Source organism: Peromyscus californicus, unplaced genomic scaffold, assembly GCF_007827085.1.
Source record: "Peromyscus californicus insignis strain IS unplaced genomic scaffold, ASM782708v3 Scaffold_13__1_contigs__length_99412109, whole genome shotgun sequence".
In the NCBI taxonomy this organism is placed as follows: Eukaryota; Metazoa; Chordata; class Mammalia; order Rodentia; family Cricetidae; genus Peromyscus; species Peromyscus californicus.
Genome location: NW_026294424.1, coordinates 68,169,016 through 68,189,202, shown reverse-complemented (window position 1 = coordinate 68,189,202; position 20,187 = coordinate 68,169,016). Strand labels below are relative to the sequence as shown.

The 20,187-nt window shown below is 40.0% G+C and overlaps 2 protein-coding genes across 14 annotated transcripts in view; one reads left to right on the top strand and one right to left on the bottom strand.

Annotated features, from left to right (window-relative positions):
* Positions 1–6,350, top strand: part of Lnx1 (ligand of numb-protein X 1) — an 82,887-nt gene extending 76,537 nt beyond the window's left edge. For both annotated transcript variants that reach the window (XM_052735158.1, XM_052735157.1), the window contains exons 9-10: positions 5,104–5,262; positions 5,815–6,350. In XM_052735158.1, the coding sequence (XP_052591118.1) occupies positions 5,104–5,262; positions 5,815–5,950 (295 nt within the window). In that variant the 3' untranslated portion in view covers positions 5,951–6,350. The remainder of the gene's footprint in view (positions 1–5,103; positions 5,263–5,814) is intronic.
* Positions 6,351–6,987: 637 nt separating this feature from the next.
* Positions 6,988–20,187, bottom strand: part of Fip1l1 (factor interacting with PAPOLA and CPSF1) — a 64,141-nt gene continuing 50,941 nt past the window's right edge. For 8 of the 12 annotated variants that reach the window (XM_052735165.1, XM_052735161.1, XM_052735164.1 and 5 more), the window contains 5 exons: positions 19,816–19,870; positions 18,235–18,290; positions 12,284–12,503; positions 7,990–8,127; positions 6,988–7,345 (listed from right to left, as the gene is read on the bottom strand). In XM_052735165.1, coding sequence (XP_052591125.1) covers positions 7,198–7,345; positions 7,990–8,127; positions 12,284–12,503; positions 18,235–18,290; positions 19,816–19,870 — 617 coding nt within the window. In that variant the 3' untranslated portion in view covers positions 6,988–7,197. The remainder of the gene's footprint in view (positions 7,346–7,989; positions 8,128–12,283; positions 12,504–18,234; positions 18,291–19,815; positions 19,871–20,187) is intronic. The other 4 variants (XM_052735167.1, XM_052735166.1, XM_052735172.1 and 1 more) reach the window with 2 other exon arrangements.

The window sequence follows — 20,187 nt, the reverse complement described above, 5'->3', positions numbered from 1 at the left end:
CTGTGCTGGTACATCTAAGCCATGCAGTCTAACAGTAGCCAAGAAGCAACTGATGTTTATGAGCCCTGAACAAGAGCCAGGGTCCTTCCTGAGGTCTTCACATGGTCTTCACACTTCCCTCGAGACTCACAGGCTCTGTGACTCAGTAGAAAACTAAGGCCCAGAGCAGTCACGTGACATGCTCAGGCTGCATGGCAGAGCCACAAGCTGAGCTTGCCATTCTCGACGTAGTCTATGATTTTAATCACGATGCATTAGAAAGTTGCTAAGGCCGGGCAGTGGTGGCGCACGCATTTAATCCCAGCACTCGGGAGGCAGAGCCAGGCGGATCTCTGTGAGTTTGAGGCCAGCCTGGTCTACCAAGTGAGTTCCAGGACAGGCGCAAAGCTACACAGAGAAACCCTGTCTCGAAAAACCCAAAAAAAAAAAAGTTGCTAAGTCTTTATTTCTACCATAAAGCAAGTTCTGGAGGAGCTCACATAACATTCCTGCACAGAATAGTACAGATCGCTCTTACTCTTGCCGCTTAGGTAGCCTACAATTTCTAGTAATTTCCCTTACCACCTTTCCTGTGTGATTGTAAAATCCCATTAGTCAAATCAAATGGCCACATCATTTCAGCAGCAGAGTTATTTTTAAAAATGTATTGAACACTTGCCCCCAAACCTACCTGTATTTAATATGTAAAATGATGCATTTTAATGTTTACTATGAGGGTGGACCTTTCAAAAGAAAAAAATGTCTCATATTTCTAAAGGTCTGGAACAGTTGTTGAGTAAACCATTTACTAATGAAATAACGAGTCCCTTATGTGCTAGGAAAAGCTTTTTATAGACTTCAGATCATTTACTAAGAGCCCCATTGGAGCAGATTTTTTTTTTTAATCCCACTGGATAGGATGAGCTCCTTGCCTAGGTGGCTAGGCATCCCCTAAAGAGACACTTTGCTCATGACATGAAGCAGAGTAGTAGGAGAGCTGTCAACACAGGAGCCCAAATGGAGGTACAAAGCCAGCCCGACCCAGGAGTCAGCCACAGAAGACTCTACACATTATACCCAGAGTGGAAATTAGTGGTAATATTTACAAGTAAGTTAGGGCAAAAAGTTAAAGTATCTGAACAGACAGGGCTAACAAAATTTTAAAGAAGGATAGAAACTGGTTACAATGGTCAATTTTCTCTCCACAAGATAAACTGCATCTATTGTTTTCTCAAACTCAGCCATGGTTGTTTTTCTTTTATAAATATATTAATTTAGAGACTTAGTGCTTTGGACTTGTGATTCCAATATAAAAACGATGAACACTGTTTAAAAAAAGACATAGGTAAAATTAAGACCAAAGTATTTAAAATTAGTTAATTCTCTGTAAGTAAAATAAAGCAATCCTCCAAAGTATGGTGAACAAATTCATGATCTCTGGGGTTTGACACCATGGGAAAAATCTTACAATCAATCCAGCTTGGTTGATGGACTCAGTTTACACTGTGAGGCTAAGCTTTTGTTTTGGCTTTTTGCTTTTCAAGAGTCAATGCCTTCCTTGTCTTAGTATCCCTCTGAAACCCAGGCAAAGCAGTGTTTCAAATGCTTTGTTGAGTAAACTGGTATAGGAGGAAGATTTAGAGAAAATTTAAAAAACAGATTTATGTGTATAAGTGTTGTCTTAGGGTTTTCTAGAGCTGTGAAGAGACATCATGACCACAGCAACTCTTATAAAGAAAACATTTAATTGGGATGGCTCACTTAGTTTCAGAAGTTCGGTCCATTATCATCATGATGGGGAGCATGGTGGTGTGCAGGCAGACATGGTGCTGGAGCTGAGAGTGCTACATTTTGCATGCAACAGGAAGTTGACTGAAAGTCACACTGAGAGAACCTTGAGCAAAAGAAACCTCCAAGCCCACCCCAACAGTGACACGTTTCCTCCAACAGGGCCACACTTCCTAATAGTGCCATTCCCTTTGGAGGCCATTTTATTTCATACCACCACAAGTGTTTGCCTGTCATGTAGATATGTGTACCACATGCATGCTGGTGCCTGGGGTGGTCAGAAGAGGGTTATTTGGATCCCCTGGAACTGGACTTACAGACAGTTGTGAGCCATCATGTGGGTGCTAGGAACTGAACTTGGGTTCTCTGGAAGAGCAGCCAGTGCTCTTAACTGCTGAGCCACTACTCCAGCTCCAAAGCTTTGCGTCTTGAGCAGCTCAGGACTTCTCATACTCAATTTATTCACTGGAGGCAAATTTGTCTGTGAGCCTAACCATAACCTCACTGGGAAAAATGACCAAAGTCCTTGCCATTCCTTATGCCAAATCTTTCTCAATTATGCCTAAATTGAGAGAATGAGCTCAGAGTAGGAAAAAAGCTCACATTTACATCCAGAGGGTAAAGTCACTTAATCTCAAAGGTCACTGATCAAAACCAGCTGCCAGGCTTTCCCAGTGGGGGATGAAGTAATGCAAAGAAAAAAGAATGAAAAAAAGTGAATCATCGGTCCCAACTATCCAGCCTGACTGAGAGGTTGACATAGTGAGTGAGAGTCTGCTGCTGCAACAAAGGCAAATACAGTTAGAGGAAAATGAAAGGGTAGACCATGGGGACCTTCTTCAACGGATGCTACAGGAGGACAAGCATTCTGTATATTCACTGATATCCCTCAATGCCAAGTGCATGATATATCCGCAAACATCTAAAAGTTGATGCCTTCTCCGCTATGAAGAGTCTAGGAAAACACTTATAATTAATATTAGGTTGAAAACTTTAATAATTTTAGATAGTTGTGTTTATAGATGAGCAAGATAAAATATTTGGACAGTCAAATAAGGCCTACAGAAATACTTACTGAAAAAACAAAATACAACACACAATGGTCCGAAGAATGAGAAGCTTTAGTTCCGGAGACTGTGCTATATAGTTATATGTTTTGGTTTTTTTTTTTGTTTTTTGGAGACAGGGTTTCTCTGTGTAGCTTTGCACCTTTCCTGGAACTCATAGTTATATGTTTTAGAGTTACAACTGGAAGATTTGATCACACCCCTGGACAGGAACCACCTAATTACTACTTTTCTACCAAAAAAACTGGGCACATACCCACAATAGTGGTTCTCAACCTATAGGTCGCGACCCCTACAACAAACCTCTACCTCCAAAAATATTTACATTATGAGTCATAACAGTAGCAAAATTACAATTATGAAGTAGCAATGAAAATGATTTTATGGTTAGGGGTCACCACAACATGAGACACTGTATTAAAGGGGTCATAGCATTAGGAAGATTGAGAACCACTGCCCACCAAGGTGGGAATGTGTGATGCTTTTCCTAAGTAGTCAAATAAACTGGAACTTACCAGTGTGATATCCAGTAGACCAAAGCTCTTATAGGATGCATGTGCTACTGACACATTTATACTTTTTGTTATTTCAATGAAGAATGTTGTACATGATGCCAGTGCATACAAAACAAAAATGGGCTTGTTCTATTTCAAATGAAAGCAACACCATGAAAAACATTGTATTAGTTAGGTTCTCTAGAGGAACAGAACTGATATGCATGGGACTTACTGGAATGGCTTTAGGATATGGTTCAGCTAGTCCAACAAAAGCTGTCTACCAATGGAAAGTCCAAGAAGCCAGTAGTAGCTCAGTTCCCGAGGCTCGATATCTCAGCTGGTCTTCAGTATATGCTAGAATCCCAAAGAATTAGGCTCTAACGCCACTCAAGGAATGGACTTGCCAGTAAGAGCCAAGCAGGCAAAGAGAGCAAGCTTCCCTCTTCCATGTCCTTTATACAGGCTGCCAGCAGGCGTGGCCCAGATTAAAGGTTGATCTTCCCACCTCAAAAGAGCTGGATTAAAAGTGGGTCTTCCCATGCCAGGTAGTGGTGGTTCACACCTTTTTTCCCCCAGCACTCGAAAGGCAGAGGCAGGGACATCTCTGTGAGTTCAAGGCCAGCCTGGTCTACAGAGGGAGTTCTAGAAGAGCCAGGGCCGTTACACAGAGAAACCCTGTCTCAAAAGACAAATTGGGTCTTCCCACTTCAAATGATTTAATTAAGAAAAAAATCCCTCACAGGTATACCCAGCCACTTAAGTTTATTCCAGATGTAGTCAAGTTGCAATCAAGAATAGCCATCACAGTTAAATGAGAAAAGCCAACAACCAGTACAATGACCAAACTTCAGTGCTTACCATTTCACAAGATCATTTTTATTGATTATCAAAAAGCAATTGATTCTTTTAAGGTACAGTCTATAAACAAAACATCTTCATTTCTACCAACATAAAAATGCTATCTTCTGTTCAAAGCAGTTCCTAGACCACAGACACACATATGCTAGACAAGGGTCCTAGGGCAAACTCCAGCTCCTGACACACCTCTCTCGTAACAGCAGTCTGCACTTAGCTCTTAACTGTCACGACGACCCTAGTTGAGGACTCTTATTCTTAGGCCAGCTGTGGTTTTCCCTTCTCCAGCTCCTCTTGTACTTTGGGCTTCAGTTTCTGCCATGGTGATTTACTCCCTCAACTGCTCTACTCTTGACCGAATTTCCATTCATCTATGTCTACAGTCTTCTTTGTTTATGTGAGTATAAACCAGTGTCTTCCAAGGGTCAATAGAAAGTCTAAACTTAATGAAGTTCATTAGCTTAAGTTAAAATGATTTTCATCGTGATTATTTCATTGTGAGTCACTGATTCAAAGAAAGTTTGCCTTCTTGAAGAACCATGTAAACCCACACGTATATAAAAATTATATTCCCTCAGTATGCTCCACTTTGGCTTATCATTAGAAGTATTGAGGCATATCCTATTTTTGGCTCATACTAAGCCCATGCACTATGGTGTCCTCAGCAAAAACACAGCAGATTTCTCAGCAGATTCACAAACTGAACCCAGTAACAAAGTCCTTTTGTTGAAAGGGTGTTCAGCTATGGAAGAGATCAAATACAAAAGCCGGCTACGAGCATGAAAAGTTGCTGTCATTTCTGAGGGGGCATATGCAGTTACTAGTTTACTTTTTAAAAATGTCCAAAAAAATGAATGAGAGATGAAGTCACAACTAGTGAACCCAACTGTACATACACTAATTATATTCTATTTCAGGTCCTTATCTAACTGTAAAGACGTGACACTCAGGAGGAACACAGCGGGAAGTCTGGGCTTCTGCATTGTAGGAGGTTATGAAGAACACAATGGGAACAAACCTTTTTTTATCAAATCCATTGTCGAAGGAACACCAGCATACAACGATGGAAGAATTAGGTAATAATTAGTTAGCAAAAATAATACTCAAGTATTTTGTTTTCTACATGTAAAAACTTGGCCCCACTTGAAAGAAAGCATATTCTTCACTATACTTACTACAGTATGTACTATACATTCTTGAAGAGCGAGAAATTAAAAGGTGAGTGTACTAGTCAGGTTTAAGAAATTCAAAATTACACTGGGCAGTAGTGGCGCACACCTTTAATCCCAGCATTTGGGAAGCAGAGGCAGGCAGATTTCTGTGAGTTCAAGGCTAGCCTGGTCTACAAAGTGAGTTCCAAGTCAGCCGGGGCTATTACACAGAGAAACCCTGTCTCAAAAAATTCAAAATAAAAAATTACAACTGGCCTTGGTCCCAAATTACAATTTCCTATACTACTATATCTTCTAATGTAAGCTGTATGAGCTTGGAGAATTTAAGTGAAGAGGGGAAAAAATCTAATTGGAATTAAAATGGACAAATATGGCAAACAGTAGGACCACCCAAGTCCACCATGAGTAACTTCAATCATAAAGTGATTCTGATCACAATCCTGTTTTTTTTTTTAGATGTGGTGACATTCTTCTCGCTGTCAATGGCAGGAGTACGTCTGGCATGATACACGCTTGCTTGGCAAGGATGCTTAAGGAACTGAAAGGGAGAATCACTCTCACTATTGCTTCCTGGCCTGGTACTTTTTTATAAAATCCGTGATGGATCTTCAAAAACAGAAAAAAGATCAGATAGGCTAGGTAAAACTGTATTTATCTTGTCAATTTTTATATTTAAAGAATATACTGTAAAAAATGCCAGGAAAAATATGATATTGTGAAAAGAAGCTACACCTCAGAGAATGTTTTCAAAAATAAAAACTGGTAAGTTTTTATTTAGTGGGGAGGATTTCTCATCACTCCAAACCTTTAAGTTTATATTTTTCTATTCAATAAAAAGCCCATAAAAAAATCTAAAATGGTTTGTATGACACAATTCAAATCAAATTTCAAAAAAACATGGTGTACGTGGAGTTCAAGAAAGAGTACAATACAGGCATTGAAATTTAATGGCAGAGGATTTAAAATGAGAAATAAATATTTTCTAAATGATAGCTGTCTTCTTCCCTGTGGCTCTAAGTCATTCTTTCACACACCAAGTTCCTAGCACCACTACTCTCTACTCCCTCCTGGGCTTAGTCCAGATTTTCAGCTTGGATTTTTGGTTTTACTACGAAATGACTGACTGAACACTACTGTCATTGAGTTTACTTTCATCTGTAATATGGTAATGGTATACAAAACACCCCACATTCTACTTCACCAATGAGCCTTGGAAAGCATGTTAACAGCAGCCAAACCACCTTAACCCCGGCTCAAACAGATGGCCATGGAGGGGCCCAGCGCTGTGCCAGTCACAACTGTGTCTATACGTGTACCTGCTGGAAAGTACACACGTTACATCATGGGACCACCCAAAGGCCTCTACCATCTATGCACTGAGATATAAAACTGGCCCACTTAGTTACCTTGGACCCACTTTAGAACACTGAAACCCCACTATCACTAACATGCAGGAGTAGTAAGACAAGAGCGCATCACTTCACGGGGGTCTGTGCAGCACTCTCTGTGACAGCACCTGACTGACTAGGAAGCTAGCCAAGGTGAGTCCTCGACCTTCATCATACTGTGTATACAGCCAACCTAAGCTCTAAATCCCCTGCTGACTCACTCACATTACTTCCTTGGATATAAAGTCATTTCTGTCTTTTATTCTTTAAATATTACAAGACAAAGATTTTTAACTTAACACAAAAAAAATGCACATTTTTATTTTGGAAAAGAAGTTAACGTTTCATTCTAACAGAACAAGATTAAAGGTATATTTCTTAAACATTATCCAGAAAAATAAGGAGATTTACAGCATCTATTTCTGGGACTGACATAGAGAAAAGGTGGCATCTACTCGGCAGGGGCAGCTTCGGCGCTCTCCTGTTCGGGGACGGGCTCACTGCCAGCCTCTTTTCCTTCTTTGCTTCTTTTAGACTTTTTGTGCTTGTGTCTCCTGTGACTGTCCCCTTCTTCACTTTCATGACGACGTCTACTGTTACTGCAGGAAAAGGGATTGCGTTTAACAATGCTTAAGTAACAAATTGTGACAAAATCAATCTGGTCTAAATAAGCCTGGATTTAGGTTGAACCCATTCATTTTCTGATAATCATATTTTGGAGGGTCATTTTGCATGAGATTTTACACAGATTATATTATGGGGGGTTATCTTCACCGATACCATCCCAGACTACTAGAAAGTCTGTAAGTCTAAGACACTGAAGCATGATGACATGGAGCAGGAAATACTATTTTATAGCATTAAAGTTGATTCTAATTTTTTTTATTTTAGAACTGCAAGCCTCCAATTTTTTCTTTAAACCCAACAGCATTTTAATATAAAGATTTGCTCATATCCCCTCTATCAAAGAGATAATATAAAACAAAGGAAAAACCACCCAGACATCTTATTTTAATTTTGTCTTGGAGATAATAAAGAAATGCAATCTTGTTAGCTTTAAAAATTGTTGTTGACACCCATAAGAAGGAACTAGACAGACTGTTCTTGTCTTTCTGTTAGGAACAGTCTTGTCTATCGGCTGGGTACTGTATCTTCGCTTCCTAAAGGACCGACTGTGTCGTGCGCACCCCCCCACCCCACCCCCCCGCCCCCGACTAAGGTGGGTCACTAGTAGAGAGCAGACCTGCGAGAGGACTTGTGCCTGGTCTCCTCTTTCTCTCGGTGACGTCGTTCTCTGTGTCGTTCTTCCTTCTCCCGACTAGCCCTGTGGCGCTCATAGCCTCTCTCTGCGTACTCCCGGTATCTGTAACGCTCCTCGTCACTGCAGCGGAAGTGGAAACACCAACAGCAGGACTGTTAACTTAGCTGACTGTGAAAAGAAGAGCTTCTGTAGTCTAACAGGCCTGCCTGTTAGCGTCTTACGTTGGAAAACAAATATTCCCTAGACTGAGTCACAAGCCAGGAGCACATCTAACTTAAAACAGACCACTAGAAAAACGGCCTTCTGTTCAATTGCTCTGTGCTATCAGTTTTTATGACAGGTTTCATATTAGAATATCACATTTTATTTCTGGGGAAAATATGAGACCTACAGCTGATATAAACTTTAATCAGCAGGCTTATTTCTTTTTGTTCCTATTTAATAATTAAATGTATTTATGTATCTCATATCTACAAAAAAATCTGATTTGCAAAGCACTGGTCATGTGGTAAAAATTCTAAGAACGTACGCAAGGCTCACAATGGCTTCCACATAGAAGGCAGATAGATACAATTTTTTTAAGTGTTTGATTTTTACCAGCAGAAATAGTGCAACTTTCACCATTTGCAGAAGAATACACATAAAGAAAAAAAAAAAAAAGACATCAATGCCTGCATACCCACACAGAACACACACACTGAACACCCCAGCTACTTCATGCACATCGCTCTCTGTCCTCCTACCCTAACTGTGTGTTAAAGACGACACATGGCTAAAAACTTCAAATGCATAAATACAAATTAAAACTCTCTTTTCTGATTTGATTCTGAATTACAGAGACTCACAAAACAGAACTGACTGCCAGAGTTAAGAGGTGTTTTTCTGACTTTTTCTTCTTTTGTGTCTCTGAACTGACACTCTTCTCTCCATCATTTTACTAATCCTTTGAAGTCTTTCACTCTTCTTTTCTTCTCACTATGAATTCGCTCTTCTTGCCTCCCCTTCCTGAATGCTGGGATTACACACCTGTACTACATGCCTGGCTTTTTCCTTTTTGGATTTCACATGGAAGTCAAGATTTTTTAAAATCTAGTATCAGAAAATTCTGTCATTTAGAATAAACAAACATCTTTTAAAATATTGCCAAAGAGCTTTAGTTTTTAAAATTATGTTCAATACAAATAATTAGCAATTTGTATGTAACAACATCTTGTTCAAGAATTTGGGTGGGAATAATAGAATCAGGGGAAAGCATAAGCTGTATAAAAGAACCAAGCAGCCCGTGGCTACCTAGAGAGAGAAGTGGTTCAAAATGCTATTTAATGCCAGAATACCCTGCTGCCCAAATAAAGACCTAGGATATATTAAGATTGTAAAACATTTTACAAAAACATGTTTTAATGTACACATATGCACATGTACATGTATGGGTACACCCATGTTTTCCCCCAAGAAGCACGTATTGGTAGGCAGTGTACCATGACAGGTAGTGCAGAGTGGCAGCATATCCATGAATGCCCAGCACATTCTGCCTTTGCCACTTTTAATGCTAGAACTTCACTCCTTGAAATCTCAGTTTTCTCATTTATAATTTATATATTTCTCATTGTTTATTTATGACAATCTTTTTCAAGGTTTCTATAACACTGACAACTATATCAAGCTCTTAGTGTGAAAGCAGGCAATCAATAAATGGAATTTGGGGGCATGACAGGATGGTCCAGTGGGTAAAGGCACTTGCTGCCAAGACTGAAAACCTGAAGTTTGATCCCCAGGTTCCATATTGTAGAATGATTGAAATGATTCCCCCAAGTTGTTCTTTGACCTCTAAAGAGGGTTATGGGGACAAGCACATGCGTGTGCACACACAGCATAATACATAAATGGAACTCTTCGATGAATTTAGTATGTATCAGAAGCAGACCCTTTCCTACAAAGGTTACTGGGCCTCTAACAATCTCTCTCCAAGGCAAAGCAAAATAGCACAGTGACAAATGAACACTGCAGTCAACTCTTATCAACAAATGAGGTTTCTCTAACGACTCCAACCAGGCTACATAAGAGTAAGGCAGGCAGTTATTTCACACTTGTATCATGAGTGGCCCCCTTGACCGCTTTGTCCTAAAGCAAAGTCTTGCTAGCTTTGGGGCCTTTAGATTCTGTCAGCAGACATATGATGGGAGCCCATGAAGAGACCACTGGCGAGTTTCCCTGCGTGAAAACAGCAACACCCCTCCACCCCTTTCTGCTAGGTGCTGCAGTGCAAAGCTTCTCCAGGCCTGGAACTTATCAGAGCACATTTCAGACTTCTACAGCACCCAAGCCGCCTTTCTGGCCCACAATTAAACTGCCTTAAAAACAGATGCTAAAACTGGTCTCTCATTTTCAAAACAATGACCCTGTAATTTGTAATGCAACACGTACTCTACACATTTTGCTTCAGAACATGTTTGTCAGTCTTCAGAAGCAAAGAGCGTTTACTTCCCATGTATATTCCCCAGTGCAGGTTTTTCCTAGGACAATTCGGAACACAGAGTTCCTCGACCGTTTGCTTTTCTGGCCTTAAGCTTTACTCATATTTAAGCAGAACTAGAACTCAGCAACCTGAAAATGAAAACATGGTTTAACCAATGGTGTCCAGTTTAGCAACTCAGTAGCCCCTGAGCATGTGTGTGTGATGCAAGAATCGTCTTCCTATGCATTTCTGCACTAAGCTCCTTCACTATGGCATGCATATTTTACAGATGTGCTACCTCAAAGGTACCATTTCAACTACAGCAGAAGCCAGCCAGCTTCCTGAAAACTACTGCCCTTGAACTTGAGCAGAATCATGGACTAGTGTGTGTTCCACTCACATGGACATGCCTTGCCACTGTTCACCTAGTTCATCAATAAATTGTGTTTTAAATGCGTACTATGTGTAAGTCACAAGTAAACTGAGTGGAAGAAAAGGAATTTTAATCAACTTTTCCTGTTCTTTGTCATACACTCTTACACTAAGAAAACCAGTCCTAGTCAGCTTAACAGCACTATTAAGTTTAATCTGTAAAGACAATGTATGAATATTTATATCTTCAGGATACAGCACTGTTTCTGGCTTAGAACAGGGCTCAAAATGTGAATCACATGAATCAAAATGAATTTTTAAGTCAATTTCACTGAAAGGAAAAAGGAGAAAGGGAACAGAGTTAAAAAAAAAAAAACAAATTTTGAGAGAATAGAGAATTTTAAATGACACCACAGCCACATCTCCAGCAGTTAACAGGGCTCTACTGGTACCGTAATCTCTGACTTATGCTGACTTATCACATTCTCAGCTTACAGGAACATTTAGACTCCAGAGTAATCTCTAGGCTTGAGTCTATCATCATAAACATTATCACTCTGAAAACCTGGGTTTGGTCATCGTTCTATTAACAGTGTAGACTAAAGTAAATGAAATATAACTTTTAATCACACTACCTGTTTTCATAGGTAGATAGACAAATGTTGGTATTAAACTGCACAGACAGCTTGCTACGTATATTTCTGGATGAAATAATGCAGTTTGCCAATTCAGAGTGTGAACGTCTGCCTGATTCAGATAGTCATTTACCGTCAGTAAAGTGAGGTCAGCTGTGGTTCTAAGGCAGGTATACAAGTAAATCTTTAATACACATACATATCTACAGAACACACACAAAAGTACACAGTATTCTGGCTTTCACAACCTTTGACATCAGGACTGTGCATATGAGTTAGGACCTATTTAAGCTGACTTGCGTGTGCCGCAGAAACGCTTGAGAATTCCTTTAGAAATGTGATACACAAATGGAAATTCAGGTGCACACAAAGAAATTCCAACTGCTTAAGCTTTACTTATATTTAAGTAGAACTAGCTTATTTATGCTTTTTAAAAAATGGCTATGATACTCAGTAAATCACAGTATTTTTAAAATCACAGTACATATTTAAAGTAGTAATTTTATTTTAAAATATATATTAGAAATATATATGAATTATGAACTAATTAAGCTTAAAGAGAAACGAACTTTCGGTGATAAGACAGAAATCTGTGAGGGGATACAAAATTCCTCTAAGGGCCAAGTGAACGATGTGATTTGAAAATTGCTGCTTATTGTGATGGGAATCCTCAAGAATGAAATGAGTATTTCAAATGGCTTTTCTAGCCACACTTGAGCATTCTTTTCCCAGTGAACTGGAATTCACTTCCTCACACCAAATAAAAATGCAAAGTGTAAATGAAGTGTGTGCAATACCCTCACACCTAACAAACCTGTTGAAAACGCTGGGGGTGGGGCTGTGATCCCGCTCCCTCTCCCTCTCTCGGGTGCGCTCTCTCTCTCTGTCCCGGTCTCTGTCTCTCTCTCGGTCTCTGTCTCTCTCTCGGTCTCGGTCTCGGTCTTTCTCTCTCCGTGCATAATAGTCCCACTGCTTGGTGGTGTCCACGAGGCTAGGCCACGAGGGAGCGGAGCTGGTGAGATGGGGGAAGGCCACTAAGGAAAAGCACACGAAAATCAAAGGCTGTGGAGCTCAGTCTGACAGTCTTTACTCAGCACGAAACTTCCAATATCAAAAGCAGAAACCAGGACACTAGAACATCACTCAACTATTAAGAGAAAATGAAATACAAAAATCGTATTTTAAAGACTTAGGTGTAGCTCTCTTAGCATGCCCATAACAATAGGTTCAATACCCACGTCTACAAAAAAAAAACACCGCAAATCCATTTTAACAATAAAACAAAGTCATTTGTAAACAAACAACAAAAATAAAGCAAAACATTATCCAAGACAATGAAGGAAAATTATTTTAGAAAGGAGACCTAAAATGAAAACAGTTGAGCAAATAAACAAACTATATATCCCTTTTAAGAATAAAACAAGGAACCTCAATAAGTTACAAGAGAAAAACTAATAGATATTACCATCTCTGCACTGATTAAGAAGAGAGTTCACGTATTATTTACATATTATTAAATACACATAAGAAATTTTGAGAAACCACTCAAACTGGGAGCTGTATTCATAAAGAACAAACAATAACAATAAAGCACCATAGTCGATCCGGGAAGCCATGGAAGGGATGGAAATGGCAAGATCTCAAACAGCTCAATAGCCATATTAAAAACAACACTGATTTCACCAGTTACAAGACAGTGTGTGTTGATTTTACTTTTAAAAGTCTATATTCTAAGGGCTGGAGAGATGGTTTAGTGGTTAAGAGCACTGGCTGCTCTTCCAGAGGACATGGGTTCACTTCCCTAGTTACAAAATGCCCCCTTCTGATATCCATGGGTACTGTATGCACATGGTGCATAGACATACATGTAAGCAAAGCATTCATATACATAAAAAAATCTTTTGTAAAAGTCTATATTCTAAAAACATACGGGAAAAGGATGGGGGAGGGTGCTTCACGAAGATGAAGGGATAGGAGCACTAGCTACTATTCCAGAGGACCCAAGTCTGATTTCCAGCAACTGCACGGCAGCTCCCAACCATCTTAACTCCAGTTCCTGGGGATCTGACCCTTCTGGTTTCCATGGGCACCAAGGATGCTCATGTTGGTGTACAGACAGACATTCAGGCAAACCACCCAAACTCACAAAATAAAATAAAATTGTATATTTTTTTTAAGAAGAGAAATTGGGCCTATTATAAAATTTTAGGTCATAAGGAGCATGTTCTCTAGGATTGCGGGTCATACATTCCTCTTTTATTCACTTCTGTTCTTGACATCAGGCTAATGGTTTTGTTTCATTACACAATTCACACAAGGCTTAATTAAAAGTCATGGGTTTGTCTAAGTTATGGATGGGAACCTCTTCAAATCAAATCAGAAAAGTTATCATGTTGTGTTGCTCGGGGGTATGAAGATGAATTATAAATTCTGAAGTAAACAAAGGGGAAACAGAATCACCCAGAAGCTGGCTGTACTTGTTGTCTTTAGTGTAAAGCTTCATTTCGCTGGGATAGGGAAAACCTCTTACCTGCCTTTACTCATTTTTACCATTGGCTAATTAAAGGCTTGTTCCTGGGAAGAGAGCCGGGGGCGGAAGAAAGTGTGCATTGCTTCCTTACACTAGAAATATACACCTACCACCCTGAGAAAAAGCTAAGTTCTTAATTCACAGTTTTAAAAAAGTTCTACCAGGCTGGGGCACTAGTCTCAAGAATGACTTCTTCAGATGTGGGCTAGTCACTGTGTTCCACCTGTATTGAAGCAAACATCTAGGGACAGAGTGACAGAAAGCATCCGATGTCATCAAAGCACTCAATGAGCTGTGCTTATTGAACGCTCACATACTGTCAGGATGGTGCTAAGCTTGAATTCCAGCTTGTTTCCGTGAGGAAAAGACTTAGCTATTTTAACTCATCTAAGGTTACCTCAGACAAGCTGACCCCAAGACCCCAACACAGGTAACCACAGAGCCTGTTTCAACAATCACTTCCTACTGCTTCAGGGGTAGAGAAGAGGGAGGGAGCTTGTAACTTGCTGGAGATGGCGGTGATTATAAAAATGAGAGCCAACACTGGGATACCCGGTGAAGAGCAGGGCAAGGTGCTTCAAGGTAATCCCATGGCCTTAGGAGAATGCCTTACCTTCAGTTTAATGACTGAAGACCAACAAAGGGTTTATGACTAGAAAGGGCAAAGCAAGATTCCAACAGTGTGACCAGAAGAAGAGCATGGCCATACACTACCTTTGGGGGACTGAAAAGCAAATGTAACCAACACAATTTGGGTTTGACACAGCCTGTAACAGCTTGTTAAAGGTATTCAGAAGCATATCCCCAGGACATAGATTCTACCCCCAAAATGCCTTTGAAATCCATTAAAATTTCTACCTTCAGTGGAAGAAACAGGATATCCACCATAATGCCCGCTTCTGGATTACTCCCATAGGAGAGACCACAACATGCTGCTCAGAAACAACACTTGTCAGGATAATGCTGAGGTAAAGGCAACAGAGAAGCGGCATAGCTAAGAAAAAGCTTTCTGGCCTCTTGCATTTGTCCACAGGCTGGAAATCAAATCCCCAAAAGCTCAGGTATATCTCTTGCTCTCTTTTTTAGGAAGAATGAAAACTGATCACTGGAGACTTTCAGCTTGGAGACCCATCACCAGCTCCTTTCTTTATTAATGACTTTATTTCATTATTCTTTTAGCAGTGGGGACTGAACCCAGGCCCTCAGACATGGTGGTCAAGCATTCATCATGGAATCACAGCCTGAACCATTTATTCCGTCAGTTTGTTAGTTAGTGGGTGAACCCTAATAAGGGTTACTTACAGGAGCATGGATAGGTGGTTATTTATAGGCACAATGGCTATGAAATGCCACAGAAGAAAATGCCCCTCCCTCCCTGAGCAACTATTAACTGGCTGCATACATATCCTTAGGAATGGTGGGGCCTCTTGGGCCCAGTCATTACAGGTAATTAAAGTTGCTGTGAGTTTATGGACAAATGCAATGGCCATGGCATACTTGGGAAACATATACTGCTTTACCACATTCCACCTTATCTCCTTCGATGCTGCCTGAACCTTGCAAGGGTGATACAGACGTTCATTTAGAGATAGACACTGATGGCCCTTTACAGTCTCTCATTTATTGTCTTTGTTACAGATGCCATATAAGCCAGACTCTTCTAAGCCTCTGTGTCTTTGGTATCACACAAGTGATACAAGATAATAAGCATACTTTTCTCTTCCTATCTGTCTCTGGGAGGGTGCTTCACCTAACAACTGTGTACAGCTTTGTTTGTCCCACTCATCTACATGCTCAACACCTTCTACTTGTTCCCCAAGTGCAAGAAGGCCTAACAGCTATTCTAGCCTTTCTCCGCACCTGGAAGTCCACACTAGCCTCACAATAACTAAGCAGAAGGGGGCATTATCAAATGTAGATAGAGCACTTTACAACTCTGCATAAAATTAACAGAAGCCTCATAGCCCTGTGGCAAATATTCATACTCCATAACACTGCATAGAGGTACACTTTATTTTACTGAGCTTCAAAAAATGCTTTTTGTTTTTTTCTAATAAATTGAAAGTTTGTAGCTATCTTACATGATGGAGCAACCCAGGTACCAACCAACAGCAAAGTCCTAACTCTCTTCAATTCTATGAAAGCTGGGCAAGGTAAGAAAGTTACAAAAATAAATTCCAAGACAACAGAAGCTGGATTGTAATGCTAAAGAATTGGCCTCAACCAAGTTCAGTGCAAGGTACAGACAGAGAAACTGCAGCAAGCTATCTAGAGGCTGAGAGAGTCAATGGAGGCTGGCTGCACTAACCAAAAGATTTTCAGTAAAAAGCAGATTCTCTTAGAAGAACATGCCATTTAGAGCTTTTACAGCTAAAGACAAATCAAAGTCTGGCTGCCAAGTTACAGCAGCCAGTGACTTTAAGTTGAAGTTAATGTCCATTTACCATTCATGAAGTTCCAGTGCTCTTCTAGTGCTCTATAAATGCAATAAGACCTGGGTCGAGGCACAATGTTCACAACTTGGCTCACTATTTTAAGCCCACCACCAAAACCTACTACTTAGAAAAAAGGTTCTTTTCAAAATACTTCTGCTCATTGATGATGCATCCAGTCACTCAAGAGCACTGACGGCAATGTGGGGTGGAATTCATGTTGTTTTCACGTCTGCACACTAAATTCATTCTGCAATCTGTGCTCAAGAGTATCTCTGTATTAACTTCCTAAGGCTATTGCTGGCATACTGCTTCCTCTGATATAACCAGAAAAAGTAAATCAAAATCTTCTGGTTCTGGATGCCATTAATATTCAGGATTTAGAAGAGAAGTAAAAATACTGACATCAACATGACCCAGCAAGAAAGAGGAGGGATTCAGGACTTCTGTGGGGCAAGTACCTGCAGAGGAATATGGAAAGAGAACTCAGGACTTCTGTGGGGCAAGTACCTGCAAAGGAATATGGAAAGAGAACTCAGGACTTCTGTGGGGCAAGTACCTGCAGAGGAATATGGAAAGAGAACCGAGGAGGAACTTGAAATGGTCTCTGCTGAGGAGCAGAGTAGTTGACTGAGACAGAATGTATTCTAGTGAACACTAGAGAAGTGTCAACAGAGTGAACAGCAAATAACCTTGGTTCCTGAAGTAGTGGCACTCTATGAGAGGACCAATTCCATCAGCCCTCCTCCTCTGGGGAAAGTACCATCAAACAGCATCACACTGCTCAGGGAAATCCTTCATAAAAGATGCAATATACAGTAACCTTCACTGCAATGTTAAGATATTGCCACAGTGACTCTGTCAGTAGCCACCACCTGACTGGGGCAAACTCTCCACAAGCAAAAAGATTGTAACTCACGAAGGGCTCAAGTGATCACTAGCATTTTTAGCAACAATTTTTTTTTTTTTAAATTAAGGGTATATGCTTCTTGAAGCATGATAGTTGCACATTTATAGAGCTTAACATAAAACGCTTTACACAATGCGTTTTACCATGTTTGCTTTATTGTGCTGGTCTGGAAACCAAACTTGCTCTATCTCCAAAATAAGTCTATACTGTTGAGTGTGAGCACAAGCTCTCTGGGGTCCAGCCTTACCACACTTTCAGTTCATAAGCCTACCGTTTCTTTCCTCTTACTCCATTCCTCTGTACAGCATGCAAGTTGTTACCAACCTTTCACTCAATTCTCAAGACAAGTCCTTTTCTGTCTGGTCACCTGCCTATCTCCTTACTGACCAATGAATATAAGGATAACCATTATAACTCACCACATCCTTAAGTTAGTACGATGTATATCTTTTAAAAAATAAATAAATAAATAAAGGAAGGAAGGTATGCCCTTGGTGTGGATAATGTTGCTACAAATAAAAACTTGGGGAGGGGGGGGGGGCGCGGAGATAAACATGACTTCCAAAAAACTAAGTCAGTGAAAGGAAAAAAATAAGGTTGGTTGGATACCATAACTCATAAACAATGAGGCTGAGACAAATCCTCAATCATTTCATGAAAAATTTCAGTAAAAGCTGAACTACCTATACCTGTTGTGCCATTATTTTTTAAGCATCAATTGATAAAGTATATTCTCTTAAGTAATCTGGCATATATACTGACTTAACTCTTTCAACTGTTATTTCTTACTTACTCTGTAAAGATGTCATTTTAACCCAAGAAAACATGTTTCTGTTTCTTTACCACTACATACTTTATCGATTCACAGTGGTTCTGGGTGGCGAATAACTTACCATTGCCATATGGAAAAGCTCGTGCAGAACGGCTGTCGTAACCAGAGGAATGGCCACTGTGGAGGAAAGAAGTATCTTTATGTCTGATGCAAATAAGTACTAAATCTTAATAGTTCAGTACAAATGAAAAGACAGCAATGCAACAAAATTTAACTTTTAAACAATTTGTTACAGGGTCTTGCTGTTTTTTAATATAACAACACAGACTTTTTCGCCTCAAAAACATTAAGACCTAGTATAGTTACTTGCTGGTACTACTTAGTATGACTCATACAATCAATTTTAGCCTTCTCAGTAAGATACAGGGAAATTTTGACATCAACAGAACGAGGTGTAAAACTTAATAAATTGGTTTTAATGCCTATGAGTTGGTTTGTAGTAGAGTATTATTTTAGGGTGTGTTACTTTTGTTTATGTTGCATTTGTTTAACTCTGTGAAGCTGTGTTACACTGCCTGTCTAAAACATCTAACGGACTAATAACTGAATGGCCAATACAAGGCAGAAGAAAAGATAGGAGGGGCTGGTAGGCAGAGAGAATATACAGAAGAAGAAATTTAGGAGGAGAAAAGAGAAGAACAAGAGAAGGAGGAGGACTCCAGGGGCCAGCCACCCAGCTACACAGCAAGCCATGGAGAAAGAGTAAGATTTACAGAAGAAAGAGAACAGGAAAAGCCCAGAGGCAAAAGATAGATGGCATAATTTAAGTTAAAGCTAGCTAGAAACTAAGCCAAGCTAGGGCCAGGCATTCATAATTAAGGATAAGTCTCTGTGTGTGATTTACTTGGGAGCTGGGTGGCAGGCCCCCAAAAAGAGACAAAAACGAACAACAGCACTGGTTATAAATCAATGGATAGTACTTTAAATAGACATTCTGATTAAGAAACAAGTTTGTGTTCAAGGAGAACTTGAGAAAACCAAATCCTTAGTTCCCACAATTCTCTTTCTGGAGCACCACTTTGTCACTACAGGGATGAGTTGATGCCACCCTGTAAAAGGAGCCCAATGGTCCTCTGTTTTTACATAATTTGACTCTTGGTTTTTAGAGCATCTCCACTCAAGAATGAAGTAATGGAAAGCTTCTGTTTACTAGTGAGTTCCGCTTTCCGGGAACCGTAAGCTAGCAACACAGATTTGAAATACTAAGGTTGTTTAAACACATACTACTACCATCAGGGAATAGTCTTCAAGAGAGAAGACTAAGAAAATCAAATACAAGCCATGAGAAAATAAGGCCACTGCCATGGAGGACAGATCTGGTCCTCCGTATGGAAGTGGAGATGCATCGGGGGTAGCAGGAAGAAAACAGCATTTCTTTTTTATTATGGTACAGGAACAGTAGTTCATTTCTCTTTCCAATAGATACAAACTCACTATCAATGATTGCTAACACAATAGTTTTATTTCTTGAAGATTTTCTTTGCCCTGTTTGATATTAGGCTACAGTTCCATAAAAGTACTTAATAGAGATTAAACTTATGAATTAACAGGCAGGTGCTACTTCTTTAGCAAAGACACATGTGTAAGGTTCTGTTGCGAGGCTGTCAATGATCAGAACTCCAGAGCATCCGCACTGCTTTACCTTTCGATTGTTGGTATGAGAGATGGAGGTGGAGCGCCTGGGGGAGGGGGGAAACCTGAAACAGCCAACATAAGATAAGATAATGAACAGGACGCACATGGAATGTCAAGAGTGAAACACAGTTGCTGAGCATCACTACTATTTTCTGGGGACACAAACGTGCTTCTCTACGTCATTATGAACAGGAAAAAAGAGAGCTGAAACTTATCAACAGTGTTTTAGAGCAGTAACGTTAATTAGCAGTCTGGTCTAACACAGAGCACAAGTTGTCAGGAACCCGGTCTTATTTTCAGCACCACACATAGCCCATTTTGTGCGTATAGGAAGTTAGTCTGAATGCCTTACCTTTTCCACATAAAAAAGTAGTAGTTT